The 27,156-nt window shown below is 38.5% G+C and overlaps 3 protein-coding genes across 8 annotated transcripts; 2 read left to right on the top strand and 1 right to left on the bottom strand.

The window, feature by feature from the left end:
* Positions 1–399: 399 nt before the first annotated feature.
* On the top strand, positions 400–3,792 carry LOC116027118 (phosphatidylserine decarboxylase proenzyme 1, mitochondrial). The gene is made up of 12 exons (XM_031268549.1): positions 400–565; positions 783–871; positions 1,050–1,103; positions 1,215–1,280; positions 1,359–1,419; positions 1,543–1,652; positions 1,759–2,012; positions 2,229–2,335; positions 2,482–2,549; positions 2,832–2,909; positions 3,027–3,149; positions 3,417–3,792. The coding sequence occupies exons 1-12, from the start codon at positions 400–402 to the stop codon at positions 3,555–3,557; spliced, it is 1,317 nt and encodes a 438-aa protein (XP_031124409.1). The 3' UTR covers positions 3,558–3,792.
* A 5,116-nt stretch (positions 3,793–8,908) lies between these two features.
* LOC116027232 lies at positions 8,909–21,406 on the top strand. 6 transcript variants are annotated; one of them, XM_031268734.1, is made up of 16 exons: positions 8,909–9,251; positions 11,807–11,863; positions 11,966–13,797; positions 13,886–14,230; positions 14,770–14,867; positions 15,036–15,415; positions 15,839–15,891; positions 15,972–16,082; positions 16,156–18,047; positions 18,249–18,357; positions 18,901–19,084; positions 19,307–19,374; positions 19,448–19,557; positions 19,644–20,489; positions 20,713–20,809; positions 21,013–21,406. In XM_031268734.1, coding segments are annotated over exons 2-16 (6,147 nt in total). In that variant the 5' UTR covers positions 8,909–9,251; positions 11,807–11,861; the 3' UTR covers positions 21,033–21,406. The 6 variants fall into 6 exon arrangements, with proteins under 6 accessions (XP_031124594.1, XP_031124589.1, XP_031124591.1 ...); XM_031268729.1 differs by having other exon boundaries at positions 8,909–9,224; positions 14,770–15,415; XM_031268731.1 differs by having other exon boundaries at positions 14,770–15,415; positions 15,972–16,076.
* An 864-nt stretch (positions 21,407–22,270) lies between these two features.
* On the bottom strand, positions 22,271–26,570 carry LOC116027284 (O-fucosyltransferase 29-like). The gene is made up of 9 exons (XM_031268809.1): positions 26,003–26,570; positions 25,114–25,204; positions 24,657–24,733; positions 24,422–24,510; positions 24,148–24,337; positions 23,898–24,079; positions 23,520–23,622; positions 23,096–23,424; positions 22,271–22,999 (listed from the first exon to the last, which is right to left on the bottom strand). The coding sequence occupies exons 1-9, from the start codon at positions 26,237–26,239 to the stop codon at positions 22,606–22,608; spliced, it is 1,692 nt and encodes a 563-aa protein (XP_031124669.1). The 5' UTR covers positions 26,240–26,570; the 3' UTR covers positions 22,271–22,605.
* Between the last annotated feature and the right edge of the window lie 586 nt (positions 26,571–27,156).

Here is a 27,156-nt window from a genome sequence, read left to right as displayed (position 1 = left end):
AAAATAAAACTAATTCAATTGAATTTTAATTTGCAACTAACATTTTTTATGTTACCGTTCGAGTTCACCAGATTAATCCTTGCTCGCTTCGGGAGGCATAGGAGCTGGGAAATCGAACTCCTTGCCACTTGAGCTCACTTGCTATGGGAGGCATAGGAGCTGGGAAATCGAACTCCTTGCCACTTGAGCTCACTTGCTATGACCCATGGAGCTCATGTGGTGAGAAAATGTATAAAAATGGGTCAAAGTTTTGTGTTCGTCGGGAAAGCCCGATTCTCTTCCAACCAATGCTAAACCCTATATCTATCTTTGAATATAATATCGCGCCTTTGAATGGTAACATAAACAAATTTCACAAATAAACACATAAACACATAATTTGCAGTACGTAAGAAGAAGATGAAGTTTAGGGCCACTCACAGGGTTCCTCTCTTCACTCGCAGCACGCCCTTCAGTCATTTCTCCCAACAACATCGTCTCCACTTCACAAGCTTCCTTCGGAAGATTCAATCCTCCGAAGCTCGAGCTTCCTCCAATGGCGGGAGTAGCGGAAGCAGCTCTCACGGTACAACCGTCCATTCGATTGCTTAAGCTTTGCTGTTGAGAAACATTGATAGCGAAATGAAATCCTATCAGAATATTGCTGCCTGTCTTGAATTTGATAGCTTCTTAATTACAAAACTTTCAGAAATGACCAAAAAAATGCATAGATGTGAAATTTTACGAGAATTTACTTTCTATTCCCGGCGTAAGAGCTGATTTTGAACTCAATCCGTGTGCAGGTAAAAGTTTCTTTTTGCCTGGTGCGACCGTGGCAACCATAGTAATGCTAGGCGCTCTTCATGCTCGCCGTCTCTATGATGATAACAAGGTTTCTCTTTGTTTTTTGCCCCATGGAGCTAGTGAAACTATTCACAATTTCACATCATATTTATAAAATTGTATACTTATTAGGTCTCTGGTTAATACTACTGCATGAATTTTATTTCAAATCTGGCAAAATTATGGTGTTTTGATTGCCTGTTGAATCTCCCATATCTGGATTGCAGATTGAAGGAGCTAGAGAGAAAGGAATTGAGATGGAATTCCACTCTGATGTGAAAGTAAACTACACATAACTTTGAACATTTTTGAACTGTTTGTTTCAATTAGAGAGTTCATTCTTTGTTTTCCTGTTCTTGGTTTCTATGGAATACTGAGTCTCTTAGTGGCAGGCATCATTTATGGGAATGCTACCGTTGCGCTCCATTTCCAGGTTCTGGGGTTTCTTGACCGGTGTGGTGAGTAATTGTATATTTGAGTGAGCATAAAAAGTTGGCATACATTACTCACTTGGTTTCTAAACAATCTTCAAACAGGAATTTCCAATTTGGCTGCGTCCATATGTATACAGAGCGTGGGCTCGGGCTTTTCACTCAAGTATGCTGTATACCCAACTCCTAAGTGCTTATTGAGTTATTTATACGGTTCTGAGTTGTTGCTGTCAATTGATTGTTTCACTAAGATAAGCTGTGTAAGGCAATACTTGTTGGTTGATTTCAGACTTAGAAGAAGCAGCTTTACCTTTAGAAGAATACGTATCTTTGAGGGATTTCTTTGTCCGCACTTTGAAAGAGGGTTCCCGGCCTGTTGATTCGGACCCGTGTTGTCTGGTAACTGGTAACCAGTTTTTTGGGTTTTAGTTGTTCAATTTCTGTCCACCAACTGTAATGATTCCTAAGATCTCCTTAATATTTACTCTGTATTATGTCATTATAGGTTAGCCCAGTAGATGGTACCATTCTAAGATTTGGGGAGTTGAAAGAAGCAGGGGGTATGATTGAGCAAGTTAAAGGGTTTTCTTACTCCGTTCCTAAACTTCTTGGTGCAACCTCCTTCCTTTCCATGACTGCTGAAGATGATACTGAACAAAAAAACAATGAGAAAGAAAGCTCTGACATGGATGCAAATAAAAAGTCATGGTGGAGAGTTTCACTGGCTTCTCCGAAAGTCAGAGATCCTGCACCAGCATGGTAACCACATTCAAATGTGTTGGTATTCCCTGAGACACTGTCTGCTTAGCAGTTGCTGACATGTGAATATGTTATATAGTAGTCTAAATTTTGTGGTTTTATCAATAATTGCTATTCTTTTCTCATTCCGAATGAGAAAACCAACCGTAGGGGTTCATTTCTTGCCAGCACAATGCAGCGTGCTAACTTTGATTTTTTTTCAAATTTGTCATGCAGCCCAATGAAGGGTCTCTTTTACTGTGTAATTTACTTGAAGCCTGGTGATTATCATCGCATACACTCACCAGTTGATTGGAATGTACTCCTTCGTCGACATTTCTCAGGTATGTACAGGAAAAAAACATGGAGGAAAAGGTTCCTTGAAGCCTCTATGAAGTATTTGATATGTTGCCCTTGAGGATAAGATCTGATATGCTGGCTTTAGATTTTGTCTTTGCAATGTCTTTAGTCTTTCTCGTTTGCTTTGTAGGTCGTCTCTTTCCCCTGAATGAACGCGCTACAAGAACTATCAGAAATCTTTATGTTGAAAATGAAAGGGTATCCCTTCTCCCCTTCTCCTTGATGCACTTGGTTCATACTTTGAGTCTTCTATTCCTCTTCTGATGTTTTTCTTAATTTTATACACATACATATTCATCTATTTATTTATTTATTTATATTCTACTTGATATATTAATGAATAAAGGGTAGGTTTTTTATCTACTTGATATATTAATGAATAAAGGGTAGGCTTTAGTGCAATATGCTAGCTAATTACTGCATTCATACTCTTCTAGTATAATATTCTCTCTTCTCTTGTTTTCCCAATCAAATGATCAGGTGGTGTTAGAAGGTCGATGGCAAGAAGGTTTTATGGCAATGGCGGCAATTGGTGCTACAAATATCGGTTCAATTGAGGTTAGGAAGCCTTAAACCTGTTTTCAGTGTGTGTTTAATCAATCTTCTACATGGCAATATGTTGGCTATGTTTTGAACTCATAATAAACTTTTTTCTTCGTTACAATTCTGTTACAGCTTTTCATTGAACCAACACTCCGGACAAATAAGCCCCAGAAGAACATACTGCATTTAGAGCCTCCTGAAGAAAGGGTGTATGAACCTGATGGCACTGGTATCAGGATGAAGAAAGGAGATGAGGTACAACCTTGTAAAATTAAGCCACTTTCAAAGCATATAACTTCATACTGAACTTGGTAAAGTAGCACTGGAAGAACATCGCGTTATAAATTAGTACACCATATTTCTTGAAAATCAGTGTGTGGACAGACAATTCATCATACAAACAATCACACTAGCTAAGAAGTTTGAAACATTCTAGGCTGTTGGAAATAGGGTCGAGATTTATCCTTCTATGTTTCAGTAGTGATCTCTTCAAACTCACATTTGCCCTTGACAACCTTGCAGCTAGCTGCCTTTAATATGGGCTCGACAGTGGTTCTGGTGTTCCAAGCGCCTATATCATCACCATCTGACTTCAGGTTTTGCATCAAAAAAGGGGAAAGAATACGAATGGGAGAAGCACTTGGAAGGTGGCACGACTCTTAGCAGCCAATATCAGAATAAGCAACTGCCAATTCTTGTGGGAACCATTAGTTTTATGTCAGGTTGTTTAACGAACTGAGTTTTTGCAAAGATACATGGCAGCAAAACGACATAGATCAGTTAATTGGCGGGTTTAAGTCTTTCATGTATTGTAGCTGCTTGTCATCTTCCAACATGTTCTTTAAACCCAATGTACTCTTTTGGCTATAATGCAAGAAGTAAATTTATATATGCCAAATCATAGCCAAGAATGCAATAGCAAGGAAATTGAATGGCAACTTGGCAAGGCCCCAACAGCCCTTTGTACAAAAATTTAAGTTTGGGCCTAAGAAACTTCAATCAGATCAGAATGAACCCAGAAAAGATAAATGTGTAAGTTAAAAGAACCAATTCAAGGCCCCAGCAATAGAACTCCTAAAAACGAAAACAATGCACTTCACATAGAGCAACTTCTCACAATCGAGAAGTGCAGATCACCCTAATGTTAGAAGAAAATGACAAGAAAGAGCAAGACTGCAATAATATTCATTAAGCAGAGCCAATAAGATGCAGGAACTTTCATACACGATATTATAGAGTCCTATTAGTAAAGTTTTTGGACTTCATACAATCCATTCAAGATCACAGGGAACTGTTAAACAGTGCGGGGGTGAAGGTGTTCAAAATTAACTTTTTTTCCCTAAAAAATAAACCTTCCATTTCCAAAGGAAACAAAAACAATAATCTATCTATAGATAAATTCTACATGAATAGAACCCACATCAGAGTTGTTTAAGATTCAGAAATATCATTGATGCAAGGAAACCTGCAAACACATACATGTACATTGCCAAGGAAAAGAACAAGTTCATGAAACAGAAGCTGTTTCCATCATCAAGGAATTGCAAATATGAGCAGAGACAGACAAGGTAATAATTCACGGTTAAACATCAATAATTTCTTTCCTTTTTATTTTGATCAGTAGCAGTAAGAGCCATCGTGTGACCCCAGTCATGAAAACAGAACCAAACTAAAACTCTAGGAATCAACACCCATATCCATTGAAATGTCTAATCAATTGAACACACTACAGTATGGATTTTAATGCATTTACAAGAATATGCAGCAGAGCTCTCCTCCCACCTCTTTGCTACCGCCCCCTCAAAGCATAAAAAGAAGCTTTTGACACTTTCCTGAGTTTCCTCTTGCACACCTCTATATCAAAACCTTGTTCCTGCAACACCAAAGCCACATCAGGAACATGTAATCAGACTTTAGGCACCTGGGTGTATAAAAATTCACACACCATACTCTACACAAAAACCATCATACAAACTTGGTAATAGGTCAAAATGGAAATCTCCAGCCAAGTTGGTCAGGTTGTTCACTTGGTAACCACAAGGCTAAAAGTTCAACTCCCAACTGGAGCAACCTATTGGCCTTCTTAGTTTAAGCTGGTTAGCTATGAGCAACCTAAGTTGGTTTATTTCCTTGTGGTCCTTTGTCGGCCCACTTGGTAACCACAAGGCTAAAAATTAAACTCCCAACTGGAGCAACCTATTGGCCTTCTTAGTTTATGCTGGTTAGCTATAAGCAATCTAAGTTGGTTTACCTCCTTGTGGTCCTTTGTTGGCTAGGGTAATAACAAGGATGAGTTTACCCGTGCACACCACCGGGCAATGGCGACAGGTTTTCCTCATCACCCAAAAAAAGAACCATACAAACTTGATCTGATCCACATTCAGCAATCTTATCACCATAAACAAACTAAATAATCTAAATTGGCACATACCTGATACCTTATCTGGATCAAAATTACTAAATAAGCTCAGTGACATTTCACATTTCCAAATTATTTTCTAAGCCTGTGATCTCATTCAGCATCGAAATCTGGCTACAACGACGACAAATCGAAAGTAAAAATATGAGAAAGGCACACCTACGTCTGTTTGGAGTAAGAAGAGGAAGGCACACGCTTGTTGCGGAACATCATGTAGCCGAGAGGCAAAACGACGCCGGCCATCATGATGGCGGCTCCAATCACGTACCTCAACGGGCTCGGGGGCTCCACCTCCAACACTGTCACCATCTGGAATTCATCGCCACACACATTTCATCAAATCACGCCTACATATCAACTAAATTACAGCAAAAACTTCACGATACATACATATATACATACATAGCCCTAGAATTCTGATCCAGAAGTTGTGTTATCGTATACTTACAGGTAGTGGCATTTGCAGCAGCTAACACTGAGATCAGCTACCGAATCGGAACTACAGATTCTACGGAGATTGACCGGAGAAGAAGGAACAACGATTTTATTTTCGTTTCGATAATAAATACAATTTATTTTTCATAAAGTAAAATGAAAACCGCAGGCCCGCAGCACGATCCGGGCCTTATTGGGCCATGCTTTGGTTTTACATTTGGGCTTGACTTTCATCAAAAGCTTGGGGTTTGTTTGGTTCAACTTACATTTGTAGAAAAATATATAAATTTGCAAGTATTTCATGTATTTAAATTCATACAAAATAACGATTTCAACCCATTTAATTATTAATAATTTACATTTTTTCATATAGTGATAGTTTTGACCCCTCACTAACAAAATCTGCTAAAGTCTATTTTTATGTTACATGTGTGGAAAATATTAGTCAATATATAAATTTACAATTCTAAAATGATGTAGTAAATACGCTGACTCCTACAAATATGTACAAGTGCTTAGGTTGGATCATAATGTGATCCCTATCTACTCGACTCGTTGGTTCGAGTGTATGAGCTCGAGATATTGCTTAATGACCGGGCAATCCCGAGCTAGTATGTGGTAGGTACAAAGATCTAAAAATCCCCTCCACTATCATAAATGCGGTATTTATAAAGGGAGGAATGAGATACATGCCAAGGGGCGGCATGGTGCACACGTGTTGCACATGCATGGAGGGTGCTTTGAGAATGGCGTCATGCTGGCCACGTGCCACAAGATTTCTAACGGGTTGTCACGTTGGGCAGCTTTATCAATTTAAGGGAATATGTTCGAGAAGGTCGAAACCGACTGAAGGCTCGGTTCAAACCGGCCGCCACGCCTCAACTGACTGGGAGGGTCGATTTTTTGGTTGGTTTATCTTAGAAAAGGTTCACCTGATCGGCGCATGCAAGTATCGAGCACGTGTGTGGTCGGTGGAGATACGTAGTCAGGAAATATTCCCTATCATAACCCATTTAACTTTATGTTGACGTGAATATTATTAACATTTTAATTGTTTTCATTCACTAATAGTTTTAACCCATCGCTAACAAAATTTGGTAAAGGTGGAATATGTTAGTAAATATACGACCAAATTGTAATTTACAATTCTAAAACATTCAATTTTATGTTGACATGAATATTATTAATATTTTAATTTTTTTCCATACAACGATAATTTTGACCACTCGCTAACAAAATATGCTAAAGTCTACTTTTACATTATATGTTCATGTATGGAACATGTTAGTCAATATACGACAAAATTGTAATTTACATTTCTAAACCATTCCATTTTATGTTGACGTGAATATTATTCATATTTTAAAATTTTCATACGTGATAGTTTTAACCCCTCAGTAACAAAATATACTAAAGTCTACGTTGACATAACATATTAGTTAATATACGATAACAATGTAATTTACAATTCTAAAACATTCAATTTTATGTTGACGTGACTATTATTAATATTTTAATTTTGTCATAGAGCGATAGTTTTAACCCCTCGCTAAATCTGCTGACGTATACTTTACATTACACGTGTGAAACATGTTAGTCAATATGCGTCAATATAATTACTATATTAAACAATAAAAATCTATTTTATTTGCATAAAAAGTAACGAGCATTTGTTTTAAGTTAGTAATGTGAATGTATTGTACAGATGTCCTTGATAGGCGTGGCACGTTGCACGTGCTCAATAGGCGTATCTAAAGTGTACTACTTTAATCTATATTCATTTAAAAAACAAAAACAAAAAAAAAGAGAAAGAAGTTTTTGCCCATTTTGGTCCCTTGACTATTGCATTTTCTCAATTTTACATTTTGACTTTTAATTTCACCTAATGTGGTCCCTTGACTTTCAAAAGTTCCCATATTTTGGTCCTCCGTTAGGTTGGTCGTGAAACCAGCGTTAAAAGTGAAGGTATTGTTGTCCTTTCACCTTTCACCAGTGTCCATACAAGCTTTGCTGTACATCCCATCCCAGAAGGCCTAAGACACTTGGTCTAACAAGAAAATATTCTCATCTTCGATGAACTCTGTATTCACATTCACTAATGAATAAACAAGAAAATATAAATTCAATTTTTTTTTAAAAAAAATGGTATGTAATTAATGAAGAAGAAGAAGAAAAAAACACGATATATCAAAAATCGAAAGAAAATTATTGGATGGACCGATTCCATACGTGGGATCGTAGATCATTCAAAAAGAAATCCAGAAATTTTGATATTTAAAATTTTCAGCCACCGACTTTTCTCTTTTCCTTTTCCAACCCTTCAACGAAGCTCGTAACTGATCTCAACGCCTTCACTTAGAACTGCAATGCCAGCATGTAACCGGTCGTCTCTTCAAACAATTTGTTAACTCCTAGAGACTCCCCGCGCTGGGACTATCCTTTGGAGGGCCAAGATCTTATTCTCCACCTTTGCTTTCTCATTCGCCGCTTTCCATTCATCATTACTATCGCTCCTCTTCATCCAACTCGCTACCTTCTTCGACTGGGCCCTTCGGTGCACCTCCGGCCGCCGTGCGGGCGGTAACCGGACAACAATTGTTCGAGCACATTGCTAATCCCGGGCAGTTGGTCAGTGGAGCTGTTGAGCTTGTGCTTTGCGGGGAAATTAAAAGGCCCCAAACAAGTGAAAGGACGACAATACCCTCACTTTTAACGATGGCTTCACGACCACCCTAACAAATGACCAAAATAGGGGAGTTTTTGAAAGTCAATAGACCACATTAGGTGAAATTAAAAGTCAAAATGTAAATTTGAGAAAATATAATAGTCAAGGGACCAAAATATGTAAAAACTTAAAAAAAAACTATCAATGTGAGTAACTGAGTATGCAACATATGTGTCGGTGTTGTGCATTATATGTGCACTCTGGGTGCATAATGTATAGATAGATATATATAATGCAAAGAGTAAATCTTTTTGTGATAACGAAAATTTGTAGTCATTATTTGACGATGTGTATTGAATAAATTGTAATCACGTGCAATAACTTGTAGATCTAGTAGAAGAGGAAATATTCAAAAAAAAATGTTTATTATTAAAAAAATTATATTCATTTTGGGTTTATGAAAGTCATAGGACTTTCTCTCTCCAAACACAGCCCAAGTACGCTACTGATACAGAACTTGCACTCCTCCCATACCCAGTCGCTGGCTTTCTCTCTCTATATATGCACAGGACACCTGTATCTATAGCCCGGCCTGCACTCAGTTTCGCTCTGTTTATCTCCTTCGCTTTGGTGCTTAAGCCTCCGGAGATTCGTTGAAACGAAGCAGCTTAAATTGTCGAGGTGCGAGTTGAGCTAGGGTTTGCCAACCATTTCGTAAAAACCCTAGTTGGTGCTGTTATGAAGCATCAAGTTGCCGTACCGTCGGGGTGAGTTGATCAACTGTCGGGATTTCGTCTTCGAATGGAGGGAGGTAGCGTCTCTAGACTTACTTCTTCTGGTACTGTTCATTTCCTCCTTTTTTCGATTGAGCTGATGCTTAAATTCAGTGTCTTGGATGTTAATGACTCTGAATTTTAGTCATATCTCGAAGCATTCATAGGGTTGATGCATATGGTATGCTGAAATGATGGTTTCGCTTTGATAAATGCTCTGCTTGTTAGGTTTCGTGGTAGAAATGAAGGGAATAGGATTCGAACTGTCACTGTTTTTGTAGATTTCATGCTTAATGATGATGGCTTTGGAGAAATATCCATTTTTTAGGTTATATTGGCCAGGGTGTGAAGTCTTTTGAAGAGTTAGGGCTTTGTTAGATTATGTTTATATTATTCTTTTCTTTGTTTTTGGTGGATTATGGTTTTGCTTGTGAGTTTTGGTGGTTCCAGAGATGTGATACCTAGGGTAAGTTGAATGGCACTTTATAAATTATCAATGTTGAAGAAGGCACTATGTGCTATTCGGGTGCCGAGCGCCTAGGCACAGCCACCGCTGCCTAGGCGGCCGAGTAATCCGAGTATATCTTCACCAAATTTCCCACTTAGGTCTAGGAGTTGTTAGACTTTTATAATTCTCCAAACTAGTCAACTACATATGTTAGATGGTTAGTTGAGTACATGGTTGGAGAAATATAGCAGAGGAGTAGCCGAGCAGGCAAAAAAAACCACCCCGAGTCCCCGAGTTTAGTGCCAACTCAGCCCGTTAGTCGGTCAGCCGACTAAAAGCCGCCTAGGGCTGAAATCGGCTTGGCCTTCGGGCGCCTAGGCTGCTGCCTAACACTGTAAATTATATAGAACAGAACTATTAGTGCATTAAATTTTACTTGGCGCTATGCATGCAATTACTAATGTGATCAGTAGATTATTGTTTTAGCTGCTTGGTATGATTTCATTTGGTGTTTCCTTTGACATGCGATCTAAGGCTCTATTTGGAAACTCGGAAAATGAATTCTGGAAAATGTTTTCCGAGTTTTCAATGTTTGGCAAGAGGGAGGAAAATGAGGTCAATGGAAAATGATGTTTTAGTCAAAGGAAAATAGTGACCCGCCCTCTTCAGTCTTCATGCCTCAGCCCTGCCTCTTCCTCCTCACGCAGTCACGCCTTCCTCTTCCTCCCCTGCTCCTTTCACCTCACCAACTACATCTTCTTCTTCATATGCTTCTTCCTTTTTCTATTTTCAGTCATAAATTATTTTTTTATGGCTATTTTTTCTCCAGATCTAACATCTAAAATGGTTTTCTGGTCGGAAACTTATGGAAAACCAGGCTGGCCGACTGGTTTCCGCATTGGAAACCAGCCTGGTCGACTGGTTTCACTTCGGAAACCAGTCGGCCAGACTGGTTTCCAAAGTGAAACCAATCTGGCCAAGTGGTTTCTACAACTTTTTGCAATATTATTGATTTTTGTTTGTGAATTTTTTCCCAATTTTGTTTGCGAATTGTTTTTGAATTCTTATGGTTTAATGTAGAAGATAATGGTTTAAAAAGCTTGAGTTGAATTCTTTGTTTGATTGGTGTGGAATGGAAACTGAGAAATAGCTAAAGAAACTGGAGGTAGGTGTATTAATATTGACAAGAAATAAAATTGAATAAAGAAATGCTGATCCTTGAAGAAACATGGGAGATGAATTTTATGTCTTGTGAAATAGTTAAAGCACAGGAAAATGATAAAATGAGAGTTCTATGAACTTTGGAAATGTAGTGAACAATTGAATTGTCATTGAGTGTGGGAAAATCTGCTAATATTTTATTCATCATGCATCTGTGGCTTTATTCATTTTCCTACTCATTTTCTGGAAAATAAGTCATTTTCCAGAAGTAATTTTCCGGGTTTCCAAAGAGAGCCTAAGATGCAGTTGATGGCCTTCAGTTCCTTTTCAATTTTCTTTTATTGGCAATTGCATTCATTTTAGAGCATCGCACAGGATTCTATTGATTAATCTTATTTTGATTTCAGAGTGATAATATACTTCTCAATTGAAAAAAGTTGCATGCTTGCATCCATTTCAGAGGCACAATAAATCATTTGATGTCCACTAAGTTGCTTGAATCTAGATTTAAGTTTGAACTGCGATGGAACTCGTGTCAGTTTAGCTACAGATAAAGTTGAACAATGACTTGAAATATTCTCTAGTTCTTTATTAGAAAATGAGAGCTTAAATGCGGAAACCTGAAATGTTACATGCTGGCATTGATCACTTAATTGGATAGTAGCTTGTGTTAATACCATACACCTGTCTTTCTCAAAGTGATTTATAAACCCTGTCTCGTCTCCCTAAACTCAATAACTTGTGTTAATACAATACCTTATGCCAGCGATGCAATCTTTTAGCCTCTTGCTGTTCTTCCATTAAAAAAACCTTCAATATTCATATTGACTAGAAAGAATGCATTTTGACTCAAACATTTGGACTCTAGTGCAAATTATTACATAATAAAATTTTAAACTGAAACGTGAACATTTGAGCCTGGATCTGAATTGCAACTCTATTTGCTGGTATTGGATAATATGTTTTAGAAATAAAATTTTGTGCATTCATATCCACATATTTTACATGCAGATTGTTTCATGAGAAAACCTAATTCATAGGATTCAAGGTAGAGTCCATGTAACGCATGTAAATACTCTTGCCACTATTTTCCTCTTATACAGTTATACATACATATATACATACATACACAGTTACACACACATGTTTATAATACTTTTCATTTTGCAGGGGTAAACAGATGGACTATAATGACAATGATTACCAAAGCAAGAATCTTCACCTAGCTGGTGAAGATAGCTCAAAAGTCTCTTCTGTTTTGCGCCCTTTTGCTCTTCCCAGATTTGATTTTGATGACAGTCTACAGGGGCATTTAAGGTTTGACAGTTTAGTTGAAAACGAAGTTTTTCTTGGAATTCCTTGTCAGGAAGACAATCAGTGGATTGAGGATTTTTCTCGGGGAAGTAGTGGAATAGAGTTCAGTTCAAGTGCTACCGAGTCTTGCTCCATCCCTGGGCGCAACAATGTCTGGTCTGAGGCAACTTCTTCAGAATCTGTTGAAATGCTGTTAAAATCGGTTGGTCAAGAGCATAATCTTCCTGAAGAAGTTATTGTTCAGGAGTCAGATGGTGGCAATATGTTGGGTAATGTGACCCATGAAACCGAACCTAGGCTACAGGAGGATGATAAGATGGACGGTGTTGAAGATCCCATCATAGGTGTACAAGCTGATCAGTTTTTGGGGAAGTTTTCTAGGTCTAGTGAGACAACAGAAGGAGAGATAGACCGTCTTAAATGTACATTACAAGTGACAGGAACATCTTCTGGAAATGTTGCTAACAGTGCAAGTGCTGAAACAACTACTGATAAAAGCCTACAGACTGAAATGGAAAATAGTGATTTAAATCAAGCAGAAGTGAATGCTTCCCACAATGAAACTTTGGTTAACCAAAATGGAGGAGATCCATGTGTTTCTGGGATTCAAGTTCAAATTAAAGATTGCTCTTCATACAATGATACTATAATTCTGGGGAATCCAGATGTCCATGATAAAATAAATGATATTCATCAAACTACAAGTGGTTTACCCGATGATTTTGGTAAAGGTGGGGAGGACAACATCACAGTGAACAAAGACATTAGTATGGATGATAAAAAGTTAAGTGGGATTGGTTTTGAAAGTGATAATCTTGTTAGTAAGGATTCTATATGTAATGTTACTTCAGAGGCAGAAGATGTTAAAGAACTTGGAGTTAGAAATACATTTAATAATTTGGAGGAATCTTCTACTTTGTTGGGAAATGAGGAGTGTAACTTTCTCACTGCTGAAGGATGCAAGAAAAATGCACCATCTACTGGATCTCCTCATGTTAGCAAGTCACATGTTGTTGTGTCTTCCAAAGTGATGGAAAGTGAACATCAACCTGAAGGTGATAGTATGCAGCATGAGGAGCAATCTGTTTCCTTTAAGAGCACTTGTGCATCAGAGGGACATGGCAAAGAGGTAAGAGAGACTGATGATCAAGGCTCCAATCTTGAGCTGGTGGAGGGTTTTTCTACACAAACACCATATGAACAAAGTAGTTTTACTGAACAAGAACATAATACTGAGAAAAGCAATTTGGATTCTGATGCTATTAATGAAAGCTGTCTTGATCAAGGAGATGATCTTAGCAATCCAAGAGATGCATCTGCTTCTTCTGAAATTCATGAGGAGACACCTGTAGGTGAGGATTTGGCAGGTGGGAATGATGAGTTGAGGGAATGTGAAGTGGTTTTGGGCGATGGAAACCATGTCTCATCCCATGTCCTAGATGAACCTGAGAAGCCATGCAGAGAAGATGTGTCCTCAAAGCAGCCTATTAATACCTGCAACAACAGTCAAAATGCTTCTTCTGTTGAGAGGGGGGAAACGGTGTCATCTGTTGTTGCTAGTGATGTGGAAACTAATAAATCACTTGATAACCACATGAGAGCTGGATCTTCTCTTGTTGAACAGTGTAGAGAACATGCTGAGAGTGTTCATGGGTCAGAGTTTGCCATTTCAATGGTGAATAAACAAGGTACTCCTTTTCTGCTTTAGGAATGAGAATTAAATGTTTTACTAGATTTATTTATCTCTGACCAGTTTTTATGGTTATTGCTCTGCAGCTTCTGATACTGAGGTCGAAGATGCAAACCGCTCCTCACATGACACAGTGAACAGTGTCCCACTTTCTGAAAGAAGTGATACACAGATGGAAAGCCAGCTAGGTCCTGTTTCTGATGTTGAAAAAGACACATTTGTGGCAACACCATTGACTGATCATTCCATTACTATGATGGAGGCTTCTGACCAAGCCAATGTTGCTGGTGAAATTCATGAAGACTGCTCTTTGGTTAGAGAAATAGGAGGTCAGCAGCATGACTCTGTAGCAGAAGAAGGCACTAATGATGAAAAAGTAACCATTGGCAAGCAAACAGATAATGAGGGGAAAAAATCATCAAAAGCTGGAGGTGTGTGAGACTTATTTCCTCGTTTATCATTATTTTTTATCAATACTTCTTGCAATGGTAGTTAGTGATCATAAATAAGTAAATAACTCAGCTTAATTATTTTTAATCTGTGGATTGAAAGTGATTCTTCTTTCTTCCTTGAATGATTTATGGCTGATTCAATTTCTAATTGTATGAAAACAACTGAAGTGATGACTCCTAAGTGGTACACACTATATAAACATCACTATTACTCATAAAAAAACTTGAAAAGTCTTGAACACATAAAGTTATTGGCTTCACAAAGGATCGATATTAGACTGGTAGAAAGGTAATTCATTTATTTTTCTTTTTCTGCACCTGTTTGGTTCTTACTCTATGCACTAAAAGATTGCCTGTATGCTGACTCACTGAGGCTTTATTTGTGCCTTTAAATCCTTTAATTGTGCTTGATTACTGGGTTCAATTTGTACCTATTGCTGTTTAGTATTGTTTTTGTCTCACTTGGGTTGTGTATGGTTTGTTGTTTTCTTCTGAATTAATTAAGTTGCATCCTGCAGAGGAAGAAAATTCTGAGGAACAAGGTGCACCTGACTTGAGTTCTGCTGTTGATGGGACAGCCACTCAGTGTCTGCAAACTGAGAGTAAAAAGAATGAGGTTGGCAATAAGGGTGCAGTTCAGAGTCTTCCACCTCCTCAGAATACAGATGGCGGTGGTAAAGTGCAGTCAATGTGCGTGAATTCTGCTGTAGATTTATCTACGAAAGAGACGCACATTGACATGCAATTATTTCCTTGTAGCACAACTGACACTAAGGTTGTACAGGAAAATCCTCAGCCAATTGACAAGGCAACACCACCTTGCAGCACAAAAGGTGGGTCTGAGAATAAAACAAGGCGTCGCTCTGGTAAGTCAGGAAGAGAGAATAGTAGGAAGGGGAAAGTGAAGGGAACTCCTGTCAAAGTCTCTGACAGGGTGGACAATTCATGTATGCATTTGGGCCCTTCTGGTGCTGGTCAATTGGTGCAATTTGATGTTGGAAATGTCCAGCGTAGTGGTACAAAGATGGGGAACATAGTTTCTAATTCAACATCCAATCTTCTGGATCTGAACTCTTCCACTCCTCCGGCATCATTTCAACAGCCTTTTACTGATTTACAACAAGTGCAATTACGAGCACAGATCTTTGTTTATGGATCTTTGATGTGAGTTCTTAATTGTAGCATTTGGTGATAACATAATATCAGATAATATGCAAAAGATGTTTATGCAAATAGCGCTTGAACCCATCTTTCTATTGTTTGGCATGTTTCTCCTAAACCTATTGTGTGGGAAACCCTTCTGCCTACGTCTTACTTTCACTTTGATTGCTCTGCATGCAATAGATGGCTCAAAAATGTTCATTGGTGATTTCTTAATATATCACTTTCTTCATTTCAGAAGGTGATATGCAATTTGATGAATTTATCTTTTGACTCTTTGATGGTAGAGACCATAGGAACCTTGAAATATGATGTGACTGATTTTTTGGGGATGATTAATGATTGTATACCTGCATTTGTCACATGTCTGTCATTTGGTGTTTTGTTTATTATAATAATGAAGTGTTTGAATGGTGGTTATTGCAGTCAAGGTGCAGCACCTGATGAGGCTTGTATGATTTCAGCCTTTGGGACCTCTGGTTAGTCTATTGGTTGTCTTCTCAGTTTATTTATTGAGATAAATTTGAAATGTGGTCAATGTCTGATGCATTTCTTACAGATGGAGTGAGGAGCATTTGGGAGCCCGCATGGCGTTCTTGTGTAGAAAGGCTTCATGGGCAGAAATCTCTCATTATCAGTGCTGAAGTGCCTGGAATACAATCAGGTTCAGGTAGCCAATGCTTTTTCAGAAATGCCTTTGCTTTAAATCTTTTGCCAGTATATTCTAAAATTGAGAAATGTAGGTTTAAAGACACCAGATCAACCAAGCAAACCGGATTTGCATCAAAGCAAAGTTATTTCCTCATCAGCTGCTCGACCAAGTAGCAAGGGTACTTCTATACCTGTCATTACTCCTATGATGCCTCTTTCATCTCCTCTTTGGAATATGGCTACTCCATCTTGTGATGGTCTGCCACCGAGCAGTACAGCAAAGGGAGCAGTTATGGGGTATCAAGCAGTTTCCACTTTGCATCCTTACCAGACTCCACCCATGCGGAATTTCATTGGACAGACTACTTCCTGGCTATCACAGACTCCTTTAACTGCATCCTGGGTTAATCCACAAACTTCTGCTTTTGACATTAGCACTCGTATTCCAGTTTTTCCTATTACAGAGCCCGTGAATTTGACCCCTGTTAAAGAACCAACTGGTGTTGTTTCTACTGGAGCAAAGTATGCACCACCAAGTCCTGTGGCCCCTCGTATGCTTTCTGGTGTTCTTGCAGAGACTTCTCTTATTGATGGTGAAAAGGGCACAGCACCAACCGAATTTACTTCTTTAACAAAAACTAGAAAGAGAAAAAAGACATCCAGTACTGAGGGTCCTGGACAGATCTCCCTGCCAACTGCTCCAGCTGAACCAGTGTCTGCCCCTACTAACAATTGCCATTTGTCAAAAAAAGCTCCTTCATCTGAGGATATTGGACATGTCTCAATGGTAGCCAGAAGCCAGACAGAAACATTGTCTACTCCTATTGTTAGCAGCCATTTATCTACATCAGTTGCTGTCATCACTCCTAACATTGTGTCCAAATGCAAGTCCAACACAGTTGCTTTGTCCATACCTGTTGATCACTGTAAAAGAGTGGATGACAATTTGGAGAAGAGGAAATTAACTTCACTCGATATGAACAAAATTGAGGAGGCTAAGATACAAGCGGAGGAGGCTGCTAAACATGCAGCTGCTGCACTTGGTCACTGCCAAGGTGTATGGAGTCAGTTGGATAAACAAAAGAACTCTGGCTTGATGTCTGACATTGAGACTAAGCTGGCGTCTGCTGCTGCTACTATAGCAGCAGCTGCTTCAGTTGCTAAAGCAGCAGCTGCAGCTGCCAAAATTGCATCAAGTGCTGCTTCACAGGCAAGACAGATGGCTGACGAGGCATTGGTATCAAGCACAAATGCTCCCTTGGAAAGCAGGACTGATTCTCTTCCCGAATTTGTAAGAAACTTGGGAAGTGCAACTCCTGCATCCATTTTGAAGGGTGGGGATGAGCCCAATGGTTCTGGTTCCATTATTTTTGCTGCCAGGGAGGCAGCTAGAAGAAGAGTCGAGGCTGCTTCTGCTGCTGCAAGGCATGCTGAAAATTTAGTTGCAATAGTGAAGGCTGCAGAATTAGCTTCTGAAGCAGTATCACATGCTGGAAAAGTTGTTACAATGGGGGATCCTTTGACTTTGAGTGAATTGGTTGAAGCAGGACCTGACGGCTACTGGAAAGTTTCCGAAGCACATTGTGAGCTGGGTGTGAAATCAAATGATGTGAATGTGGGGAGATCTGATTTCAACAGTGTTGAAAATGCTTCTGATGTTTGTCTGGAGAAATCTGAGGATCCATCTAAAAAGGCATTACATGCCTTGACAATGGGTCCATCACCTCTTCCAGAAGGGATATCTGTTAATACAATCGAAGGAAGTGTCAGAGAAGAAGAAGGCATCTCATCATCCATTGCATGTGCTGAAAAGGATAAGAGAGGGAGCAAGGGTCCTAGTCCTAATACATCAGAATTGACCAAGACCCCTGACGTTTCTACCAACCCCGAAATGGATTCAAGGTCAACTTCCTTTCAGGAGGTGAATGGAAACAATGCAAGTTCAACAGAAGAAAACAATATAAAAGAGGGTTGTCATGTTGAGGTGTGTTCATTAAGACTGATCATAAATTACAAGTTGACATCATGCTTCCCTATTGTCATTGAACTACTCCCACATGAACTTTGATTTGATTCTACTTCATTCCACATGTCCATAATAATTTATTAAAACTTCTTAGCAATAGTGTGCTGATGGTGTATAATATTTGTTTCTTCTGTAATTCTTTTCTTTCTCTGATTGTAGGTTTTTAGGGATAGTGGTGATTTTAATGATGCATGGTTCTTGGCCAAAGTATTAAGTTTAAAGGATGGGAATGCTTTTGTCTGTTACACAACACTCCAATCTGACAAAGGTAAGGAGCATTGTCTATGCATGATATTGCACTAAGCTGAAGATGCATAGCACTAAAGCTTTACAGCAGCTAACTGGCAAAAATTTTCTTAATTCTTGAACAAGGATTAGATGTGATTAATTGTTGGTTTCTAACAGGACTGCATATTGTATGCTTTCTGATTATGTTTACATCTTTGGGGACATGTCATGGACTTTTCATTCTATTTCATAGTGTATCATCAATTAGTTTGGAATTGAATTACATTTAGGTTTAGGTTATGTAATGATTCTAAAACTATGAAAATGTTGAAGAAGCTGTTCCCACTATATGAACTCACTACCTGTGCATAATGCACAGCAATATACCTGTGGTATATAATTCAAACACCGATGCTTGTAACTAGCCTTTTGAATGCACTTGGCAGTTTTTTAATGCATTTCCTTTATACTCTTCAGCTCTTAGTTTGGATGAGCTCTATTTTTGAGCTTGAATGATTTCTTTACACTTTGGCATTGATGCCCCTTTTAGATATTGTTACTTTATCAGTTCTTGTCCTTCCAGGTTCAGCACAGCTAAAGGAGTGGATACCTTTAGGTATAGATGGTGATGGGGTGCCTAGAATACGTGCTGCACATCCTATGACCCTTCTGATCTCTTCTGACGGAGCCAGAAAGAGAAGACGAGAAGCAGTTAAGGAATACTCTTGGTCTGTTGGTGATCAAGTAGATGCATGGATCCATGATTGGTAATTATATTTACCTTTATGCTTCATTCAACTTTCAATGCTTTGAAATTTATTCTTTGTTTCATCTTGTCCTAAACACAGGCTCTAGCCATTCTGACTTGTCGTTTTTTATGTCACTTTTGACTTCAAAAATATATTATACCTATGATTAATATTTGTTTTTGTCAAATTTGAGCTCAATTTCAAAACATAACCCTATAATCTTTCTATATATGTTTTAAGCTGGAGGGAAGGTGTCATTATTGAAAAGAACAAAAAGGATGAAACTACATTTACTGTCAATTTTCCAGGTATGTTATTATATTTTCCATTTTCCTTGATAAACGAATAATGATTGCTCAAAAAATGGGGACCTATTTGCAGCTCGAGGAGATAATGCAGTTGTGAGAGTGTGGCATCTCCGTCCTAGACTTGTTTGGAGGGATGGAGAGTGGATTGAGTGGTTCCCTTCAAAAGAGCAATCTTCTTTTCAGGTTGGCATACAGATGGGCATTGTAACATATTCTAGCAACAAAAATGGCTTTTGCAGTTTATTTTACTTGGTTGATATGCTTTGCAGGGTGATACTCCAAAGGAGAAGAGAATGAAGTTAGGAAATCCTGCTAGTGAGGCCAGGGAAAAGGCCAAGGTCAAGACAAATATCAATATGCCAGAATCAGGGACAAATGAAGAAACCAAGTTGCTCCCTTTAGCTGCTGATGAAAAAATATTTAATGTTGGTAGCAAGATGGATGAGAATAAGCCCAACACACTCAGAACTATGAGATCTGGTTTACAAAAAGAAGGGCCAAAAGTTGTTTTTGGCGTGCCTAAACCTGGAAAGAAGAGGAAGTTTATGGAAGTAAGCAAGCATTATGATTCAAACAGGGGCATTAAGACCAGTTCAGCAAATGAGTCGGCCAAGTTTGCAAAATATGGGATGCCAACAGGATCAGGAGTTGGGGGATGTAAAAATACTTCTAGAACTGATCCAAAGGAGAAGCTTATGGCTGATTCAAGATCCAAAGTTCTTAAATCTAGAAAACCACCCACTTCAAGTAAGATATTGAAAGATAACTTTTTGAAATCAACTTCGACTACTTCCGGTGATGCTACTACCTCAACTGACCATGTGGCAAAGGACGTTATCACCCATGAAAAGAGTGAATCAGGGCAATCAGATTCAGTCAAGTTTGGTCCGAATGCTGATGGTGTAGCTGAAGATTCCATACATTTTTCTTCAGAGGCTCTTCCTGCTGAACCTACTAAGAAGGCTTCAAAGTTGAAGAACAAATCTGAACAGCTGAACAAGATAAACCGTGCTGCTACCAGCGGAAAGTCAATAAAAGATGAGGTGAATGACAAGTCAAATTCTGAAATCAGTGAGCCGCGCAGGTCAAATCGTAGGATTCAGCCAACATCAAGGGTGAGTAGCCTGGGCTCTTCTTCTTCTTGTTCTTTTTTTTTTTTTTTTTTTTTTTTTTTTTTTAAACAGGCTCTTCTTTATTTGATTAGTTGTTTCATGCTATATATCTTTTTGTGCTTGATTGCTTGTTGGAGAATATTATGTATTTTCACTATTAGTCAGGATAGTAAATCTTATGACATGACTTGTCGTGACTTCATGACATGACTTTTGTGGATTGCAGTTATTGGAAGGCTTGCAGAGCTCACTTATTATCTCAAAGTTCCCAACTGTTTCACATGACAGAAGTCACAAAAGCCACAATAGAGGCACATCTAAAGGTAAATCTTCGATGCAACTTCGTGTTTTATCAACGCAATGTAAACAAAAAATTAAAAAAAAAAATTAAAAAGCATTTTTCTTGGGTTCATACCACATCCCATCCCTTCCCTCCTAAAATGGGTTGTCATTTACTTTTTCAGATCTAAATGTAGTGAAAATAAGATTGAATCCCAAGTTAATTTGAGAATGTTATTTGTAACAGGTAATAGCAGCCATGGTTAATAATAGGCCCTTTTGGAATAAATGCGGTGCAATCCAGAGAGATTCTCCAATGCCTACAACAATGAAGACGGCGTAAATGTTGTATATTTTTTATATTAAAGAGGTGAAAATGGCAATGGGAAATTTCACTTCTTGGTGCATTAGCTGTTAGAATTAGGGTGGTAGATTACCATAATGATTTAGTTCCTTACAGAATCATGATGATGTTGCAGCAGAGGCAGCGCTTCTTAGTTCTTACTCAATAGTTTGTATATGGAATTCATGTAGTTGGATCAAAAATTTCTGGAATGCTTTTTGAAGTGATCCATTATTATTACTTTTGGAAGCTGATTGATTTCACATGTCGATTTGACTATTGCATATTTTGCACCCTACCCTACCTGTGCATTATTCAGTTCTTGTTTTTTGTGTTCATATAGGTGTTATTGTATATCTCACTTCTTTTAGGCTTGTATCATGGTTGAAAAATCACTAGGCATTCCTCGGGCACTCGGGAAGCGTGCCTAGGCGGAGATTAATTGGCGCGTAAATGCCCTTGCATTTTTTATTTTACTTATTATTTTTTAAATGTTTGTATATACCTTTTTTAACTTTTAAGACTTGATAATTATAAACTATTTAATACTTTAATGGTTAACACTAAAATATTACTCCCTCCGTCCCATTTTATGTGTCTTACTTTCCTTTTTAGTTTGTCCCAAAATAGTGTCCTCTTTCTAAAATTGAACATAACTATCATTTTACATTTCTCAAATTACCCTTTTGACTTTTCTAACTTTTTAGATCATTAATGAGGCAAATATAATTGTACTTTGTACAAAGAACACCTACTTTTGAAGGGCAAAATTGAAAAGTTAATATCATTTGTTATGTTGTATTAAAAACCATGCAAACAATTAAGGACGGAGGGAGTAAATATTAACTTAAAAAACATCTAGAGTTTGAACAATTTAAGATTATTCTGTTCAAAACAATGTCGTTTTTAGTGAAATAACGCCTAGTCGGCCGCTTAGCTGGCCAGTTGCTTAGACCACCGATTATGGCAATACGCTAGGCGGCTAGTCAACGCCGAACGCCTAGGCGGCAATTAATCGGTGCCTAGGCGAGATTTTTACAACATTGGTATATATTAGAAAAATCATAGCGAATGACGACAATTTAAAAAATATATATATGATGGCATTATGGTCTTTTTGCGTAAGATTAATTTGCGTAGTTTAAAACTTAAGGTGTGTAAGTTTAGAAAACCTGCAAACTACTATACAACAATACCCTCGGAGTTTTTGATTTACAAGAAAATTCGCAGCCATTACATGAAAGTACACTGAGATAAAATCCATGTGGTACATAATCTATCTTAGATAGATGTGTGGACAATATTAACTAGTTATCTGGAAGTGACAAGCTTAGCTATATACAGATTCAGCATTCATCTAAATTCTCTATCACACAACCAACTGCTATCACTTACTCTCTAATCTCACCTGCTAACCAAAATTGGCACTCTCAGCACCATTACATTACACAATACACACAAATACCCTGAAACTAACAATCCCTTTCTACACTCACTTTAGTCAGACAGGGAATCTTCATGCTCAATCTCTACTAGTAAGGATGATGATGATGTTACATTACCAAGTTTCCGCGAGAGTTTGTCGCTACGCTGGTATCTGTACCTGGATTTTGCCACCAGGAGGGACGAAACGCCTTCTGAGTTGCGGTTTCTGTTGAGGTTTTTTACGACGCTGGAGTATCTAAATGGTTTACGGCAGATGCAGGATGCAGGGTACTCGTGGAACTCGGCACGCCCGGGTTTTGTCTCTTCGGGCTCTCCCAGGAAGCCTCTCTGGCACGATTTAACCTTTCGGGTGAATGCATGCCACCCTATCTTCTCCCGTGCCATGAATAGAGCGCTGAGCTTTTTGGCGTTTGGTCGGATTGTCCTCTTGTGCCCCATGTACCTCCTTTGGCACAATGAGAGGAATAAAATAAGATCAAGAGATTTAAGTACACCAGATCAAGATCATCAAATTCATGGAAACAGAAAAGCAATTTGTTACCTTCTACCAGCAAGGATCTTTGCCATGTTTCCATTGTTGTTGGTAACAAAAACATCGCTTTCCTCACACACAATGTAGTCAATAGCAGCCAATCGAGAAGAAAACGCGAGAAAAGGTTTCAGATCTTCCCCAACCAGCGTCTCCTTGGTATAAAAGTTCGGAAAGAGGTCTCTTAGGGGCTGCAAAGTCTTGTCTCCACCATATATCTCCCCCGATGCAACGTAAAGAAAGGTGTCGTTTTTGAAGCCAAGCGCTTGAAGCATCAAACCAACTTCGTGGGGAGTAAGAGGGCATTTCCCCCGCACTCTCTCTTCTTCCGGGCTTAACTCCTGCATATCACAAAGTGGACAAATTTCCCAAATCACTTAGTACAGGGATATGGCAAGTGAACTAAACCAAGATTAACCGAGGCCTATAATCTTACAGGTAGAGTCTCCCATCGTTTTCTTATCTCCCCCAGTTCATATCTCTCTTTATCTCCCCCACCATAGTAGCATCCCGAAAACGCCAGCATATCTGGTTCAAACCTGGGGTACAATACATACAAGGTTCAAAGTCCATGGCTATCACTCGATCATCGTAAAGATAATATGTGCCAACTATTCTACTCTAAAAACTAGCCTTATTGTAATCTAACACTCCATAATGTGATGGAATCGTTCCAAATTCTTCGCTTTATCAGCAACAAATAATAGTCAAAAATAATAATAATAGTTATAAACAGATACTGCATTGTAACAGTTTCTAACTGATACTTATTGCTAGCAAGTATTTACACAGTTCAAAACAGTGAGGAGCAAACCTCAAATGAACTGCAATGAAACGTGTAGTCATCTTGCGCATACGCATCACGAGTTTCTGGCCCATACTCCTTATGGGTTTCGTGAATCTTAAAGCGTGGTAGTTCACTCTGCAACGCAACTTCTGTAGGTCTTCATCTAGATCATTTGCAAGCCGATAGTCAAACTTTGTTAACTGAACAACCTGCAAATTTTTAGATTTTTCTTGAGCATCGGAAAGGACTAATAGCAGAAACGAGCTCGCCTACTTACACGTCTTCGCTGGAGTACTGGCAGTACTTGGTCCAAATAGTAATCCGGTTCTGACTTCCTCGGAACACGCATTGTGTATGGCGGTTTCTCCATCGATGTCATGACCTTCTCGGGGACTCTTTTGACAATCGTGACATCCTTTGCCAGATACTGGATGAACCAGTTCACATCAAATATGTCGAGAAAATCACTGCATTTCAGAAAGACGAGAAATAAGGAAATGGTTGAAACTTGCTTTATGGGCTGCCAAGTAAACAACAAAATCCGGACCAACCTATCGTCCTTCCAGAACGAATGGTGATCCAACTCGGGCACAACTAATGTGGCATTCAGAATCCGAGCAACCACAACTGCATCAGTTATCTGAAACGTAGCAAATGCATACAAATTTCAAGTTACCAAGCGAGGCAGGCAAAACAGCAACGAAGTATTTTAAGTGTAATAGTACACGATTATTCTATTAACTGTATGATATTAAGGAAAAAAAAAAGAAGCAAAACTATACTTACTCCGGTCCTTTGTTGGTTGAGACCTCCACTAGTTGCAATTAGTAAATAGCCATTTGATGATTGCTCACTAACAGCAGCTACAGTAAACAATGTTAGAAAAAAAAAGATTTCTTTATTTTTTCTGGCCAAAATGTAAACTAATAGTGGCAAACTATTATGTATTGAGATAAACAAGAACAAGAATAAAAGACAATAGCATAAAATACGGGAGCAAAACTGTTCTTTAATTAATTGTAATGGTAGACCACCAGGGTTACAAGCATATTTATATGCATATACGAGTCATACACAACACTATGACCTTGCATTATCTAGTGAAATATGCTCTTGAAGTCCCCAAAAACAAAGTTTTTAGCTAGACAGAGATGGAAATGGACAAATGGTGCCAAAAAAAAACAAAGGAAAAACAATGATCGAGTCATCACACAAGGCAAAATTGCAAATATGGCTAACTTACAAGCAAAGTCACGGCTTCTTTCACTGCATCCATAGTAGCAATTTGAGTATTTCGATTTCCAAATATCAATTGATGCAGTGGTCCTCCTATCCTACATGATATCAACAGAAGAAGACGGTTTACAGTTTGAGGACAAACAACATGTTCCCAGGTTGGTATATATAAAACTGAGCTCCCAAGGCAGAGACTATATAAGCCCCATTCAAGAGAAGATTATGCATAAACTTTGTAGTAAAAGTAAATTGACACAAGCCACATTATCATAACCACAACATTTCAGCTCAAATTTCCACTTCTACTTATAAAGACAAGATTTTTACTTATTTACAGACTAAAACAGAATTTGACACAGCAGCATCTGGGGCAAATTTTTTTTGGCATTTTCGTTTAAGACATGTAAAATTCAACACTTCTTCACTTAAAAAGAAGAACACTACAGGGACAACCCAACTAAGTTGGTCAAACTATCGACTTTTAACTATAAGCCTACAAGTTCAACTCCTAACGGAAACGGCCTATCACTTTGAGAGGATAACCTAGACTAGACTAATTTACCGGACCTGACCTTCTTGGTTTGAATCTATTGGCTACAACTATTTATGTTGGGGTAAGGCGGGTTCCCCTAGTCACTAAAAAAAAAAAAAGCAAATTAACCGGCATCATAAGCAGCTCAGTTGGTTATATGGGTGAAATTTGAGAAGAGAGATCATGATCGAGTCTTATCATCCAAAGTGTGAGAGCAACCTTTCAAAGTGAGGGGCTCCTTGTGCGCAATAAGCAAAAGTTTTGCTTTGTTGTTCAGCTAAATTACCGATTTACGTCCTCCCGGCCTTGGGGTTTCTAAATCCTCAGATATTGAACAAATAATGGAGGAAGATGAGCAGATTACCAGCTTGGAGTACCATGGGCGTTTGATGAACTTGTGGGAGTACCATTCCAGGTTAGACACCAGGTGGCCAGTAAAGAGCGAAATCAAACCCAACACGAACAGTATCAACCCACACACAGCCATCCACGAGATCGGCTTCTTCGTCGCCACCACCACGAAATGCTTCTGCCGCTGCTGCACCACCGCCACGTTAGCAAACGCGCCGCCGCTATACCTCCAAGCTTTAGCCACGCCCATCTCTTCTTCTCAATCCCTCTGTCCCCACTGCTTTCATATCGCCATTAAACCTCACACCCCTCACTTCTCTACGCAATGCAGGTTTGAAAAGAACCCAGACGAGAGAATTGAAGTTTAAAGGCGCGAGCTTTTTCACAGTCTGAATGGGTATATGTGAAAATGAGAATTTTTTTTTTTCTTTTAGAGAGAGAGAGAGAGAAAAGCCAAGATTTCAGGTGAACATGGTTGTTAAATGTTGGGTTTTCTTTTTTAATTAATATTTTTTGATATTGCAGATTTTCAGTGATGGATGATGATAGAATTCTGGAAAATTGCAACCTGCGGTGAGGGAGTCTGTGAACTGACAACACCATTACAGTAGCTATGTATTATTGGTCACCTTCAAGCAAATACACTGAACTTTGAAGGTTACAATGGGAATTTACAGGCATAGTTTTTAGGAATCCTTTACTCTCTTTAGTTTCCATCTTACACTACTCAGTAAACTTCTAGAAACCAGCTTGTTTGGCCTGAGCGGTCATACATTCTTATTTTTTAAGCGAGGTCAGGAATTTTAACACCCTCTTATATTGAAAAATCAATCTGATCACCATTTTTCCTCTTAATTGGGTCAGTCCTGTGTAAACGGGGATAAGTGTGAACATAGTACAGACTTTATTACTTTAAGTGTCTTCTACAGTTAGAGTCTGCTCATGACATTTTGTGGTCTAACCCAACAAAATCAGGAAGCTTCCAGAACTCTTGCTCAATAATAGCTAGATGAGCTAAATTGTGAGTTGTCCAAATAGTCTCTCAATCAATTTATATTCCTCACTTCATATACAATATACTAACTTGCAAACCAGGCCAAGAGAGTGTAGATTAAAATCGAACGTATACCCTTTTAATATCAAAAATTTATTTATATTTTTTGAATA

This window comes from Ipomoea triloba, chromosome 8 (assembly GCF_003576645.1).
Source record: "Ipomoea triloba cultivar NCNSP0323 chromosome 8, ASM357664v1".
NCBI lineage: Eukaryota > Viridiplantae > Streptophyta > Magnoliopsida > Solanales > Convolvulaceae > Ipomoea > Ipomoea triloba.
The sequence above is the reverse complement of the archived record's forward strand: the minus strand, read 5'-3'. Positions and strand labels throughout refer to the sequence as shown.

Excerpts from the sequence above, each read along its gene's own strand:
- LOC116027118 (XM_031268549.1), top strand. The coding sequence starts at position 400 with ATGAAGTTTAGGGCCACTCACAGGGTTCCTCTCTTCACTCGCAGCACG. Across the intron at positions 1,420-1,542 it reads GGCTCGGGCTTTTCACTCAA|ACTTAGAAGAAGCAGCTTTA; the intron begins GTATGCTGTATA and ends GGTTGATTTCAG. Across the intron at positions 2,910-3,026 it reads CAAATATCGGTTCAATTGAG|CTTTTCATTGAACCAACACT; the intron begins GTTAGGAAGCCT and ends ATTCTGTTACAG.
- LOC116027232 (XM_031268729.1), top strand. Across the intron at positions 15,416-15,838 it reads TTTGTTTATGGATCTTTGAT|TCAAGGTGCAGCACCTGATG; the intron begins GTGAGTTCTTAA and ends TGGTTATTGCAG. Across the intron at positions 19,558-19,643 it reads AAGAGCAATCTTCTTTTCAG|GGTGATACTCCAAAGGAGAA; the intron begins GTTGGCATACAG and ends TATGCTTTGCAG.
- LOC116027284 (XM_031268809.1), bottom strand. The coding sequence starts at position 26,239 with ATGGGCGTGGCTAAAGCTTGGAGGTATAGCGGCGGCGCGTTTGCTAAC. Across the intron at positions 24,511-24,656 it reads TCAACCAACAAAGGACCGGA|ATAACTGATGCAGTTGTGGT; the intron begins GTAAGTATAGTT and ends GCTACGTTTCAG. Across the intron at positions 23,623-23,897 it reads TTCATTGCAGTTCATTTGAG|GTTTGAACCAGATATGCTGG; the intron begins GTTTGCTCCTCA and ends ATTGTACCCCAG.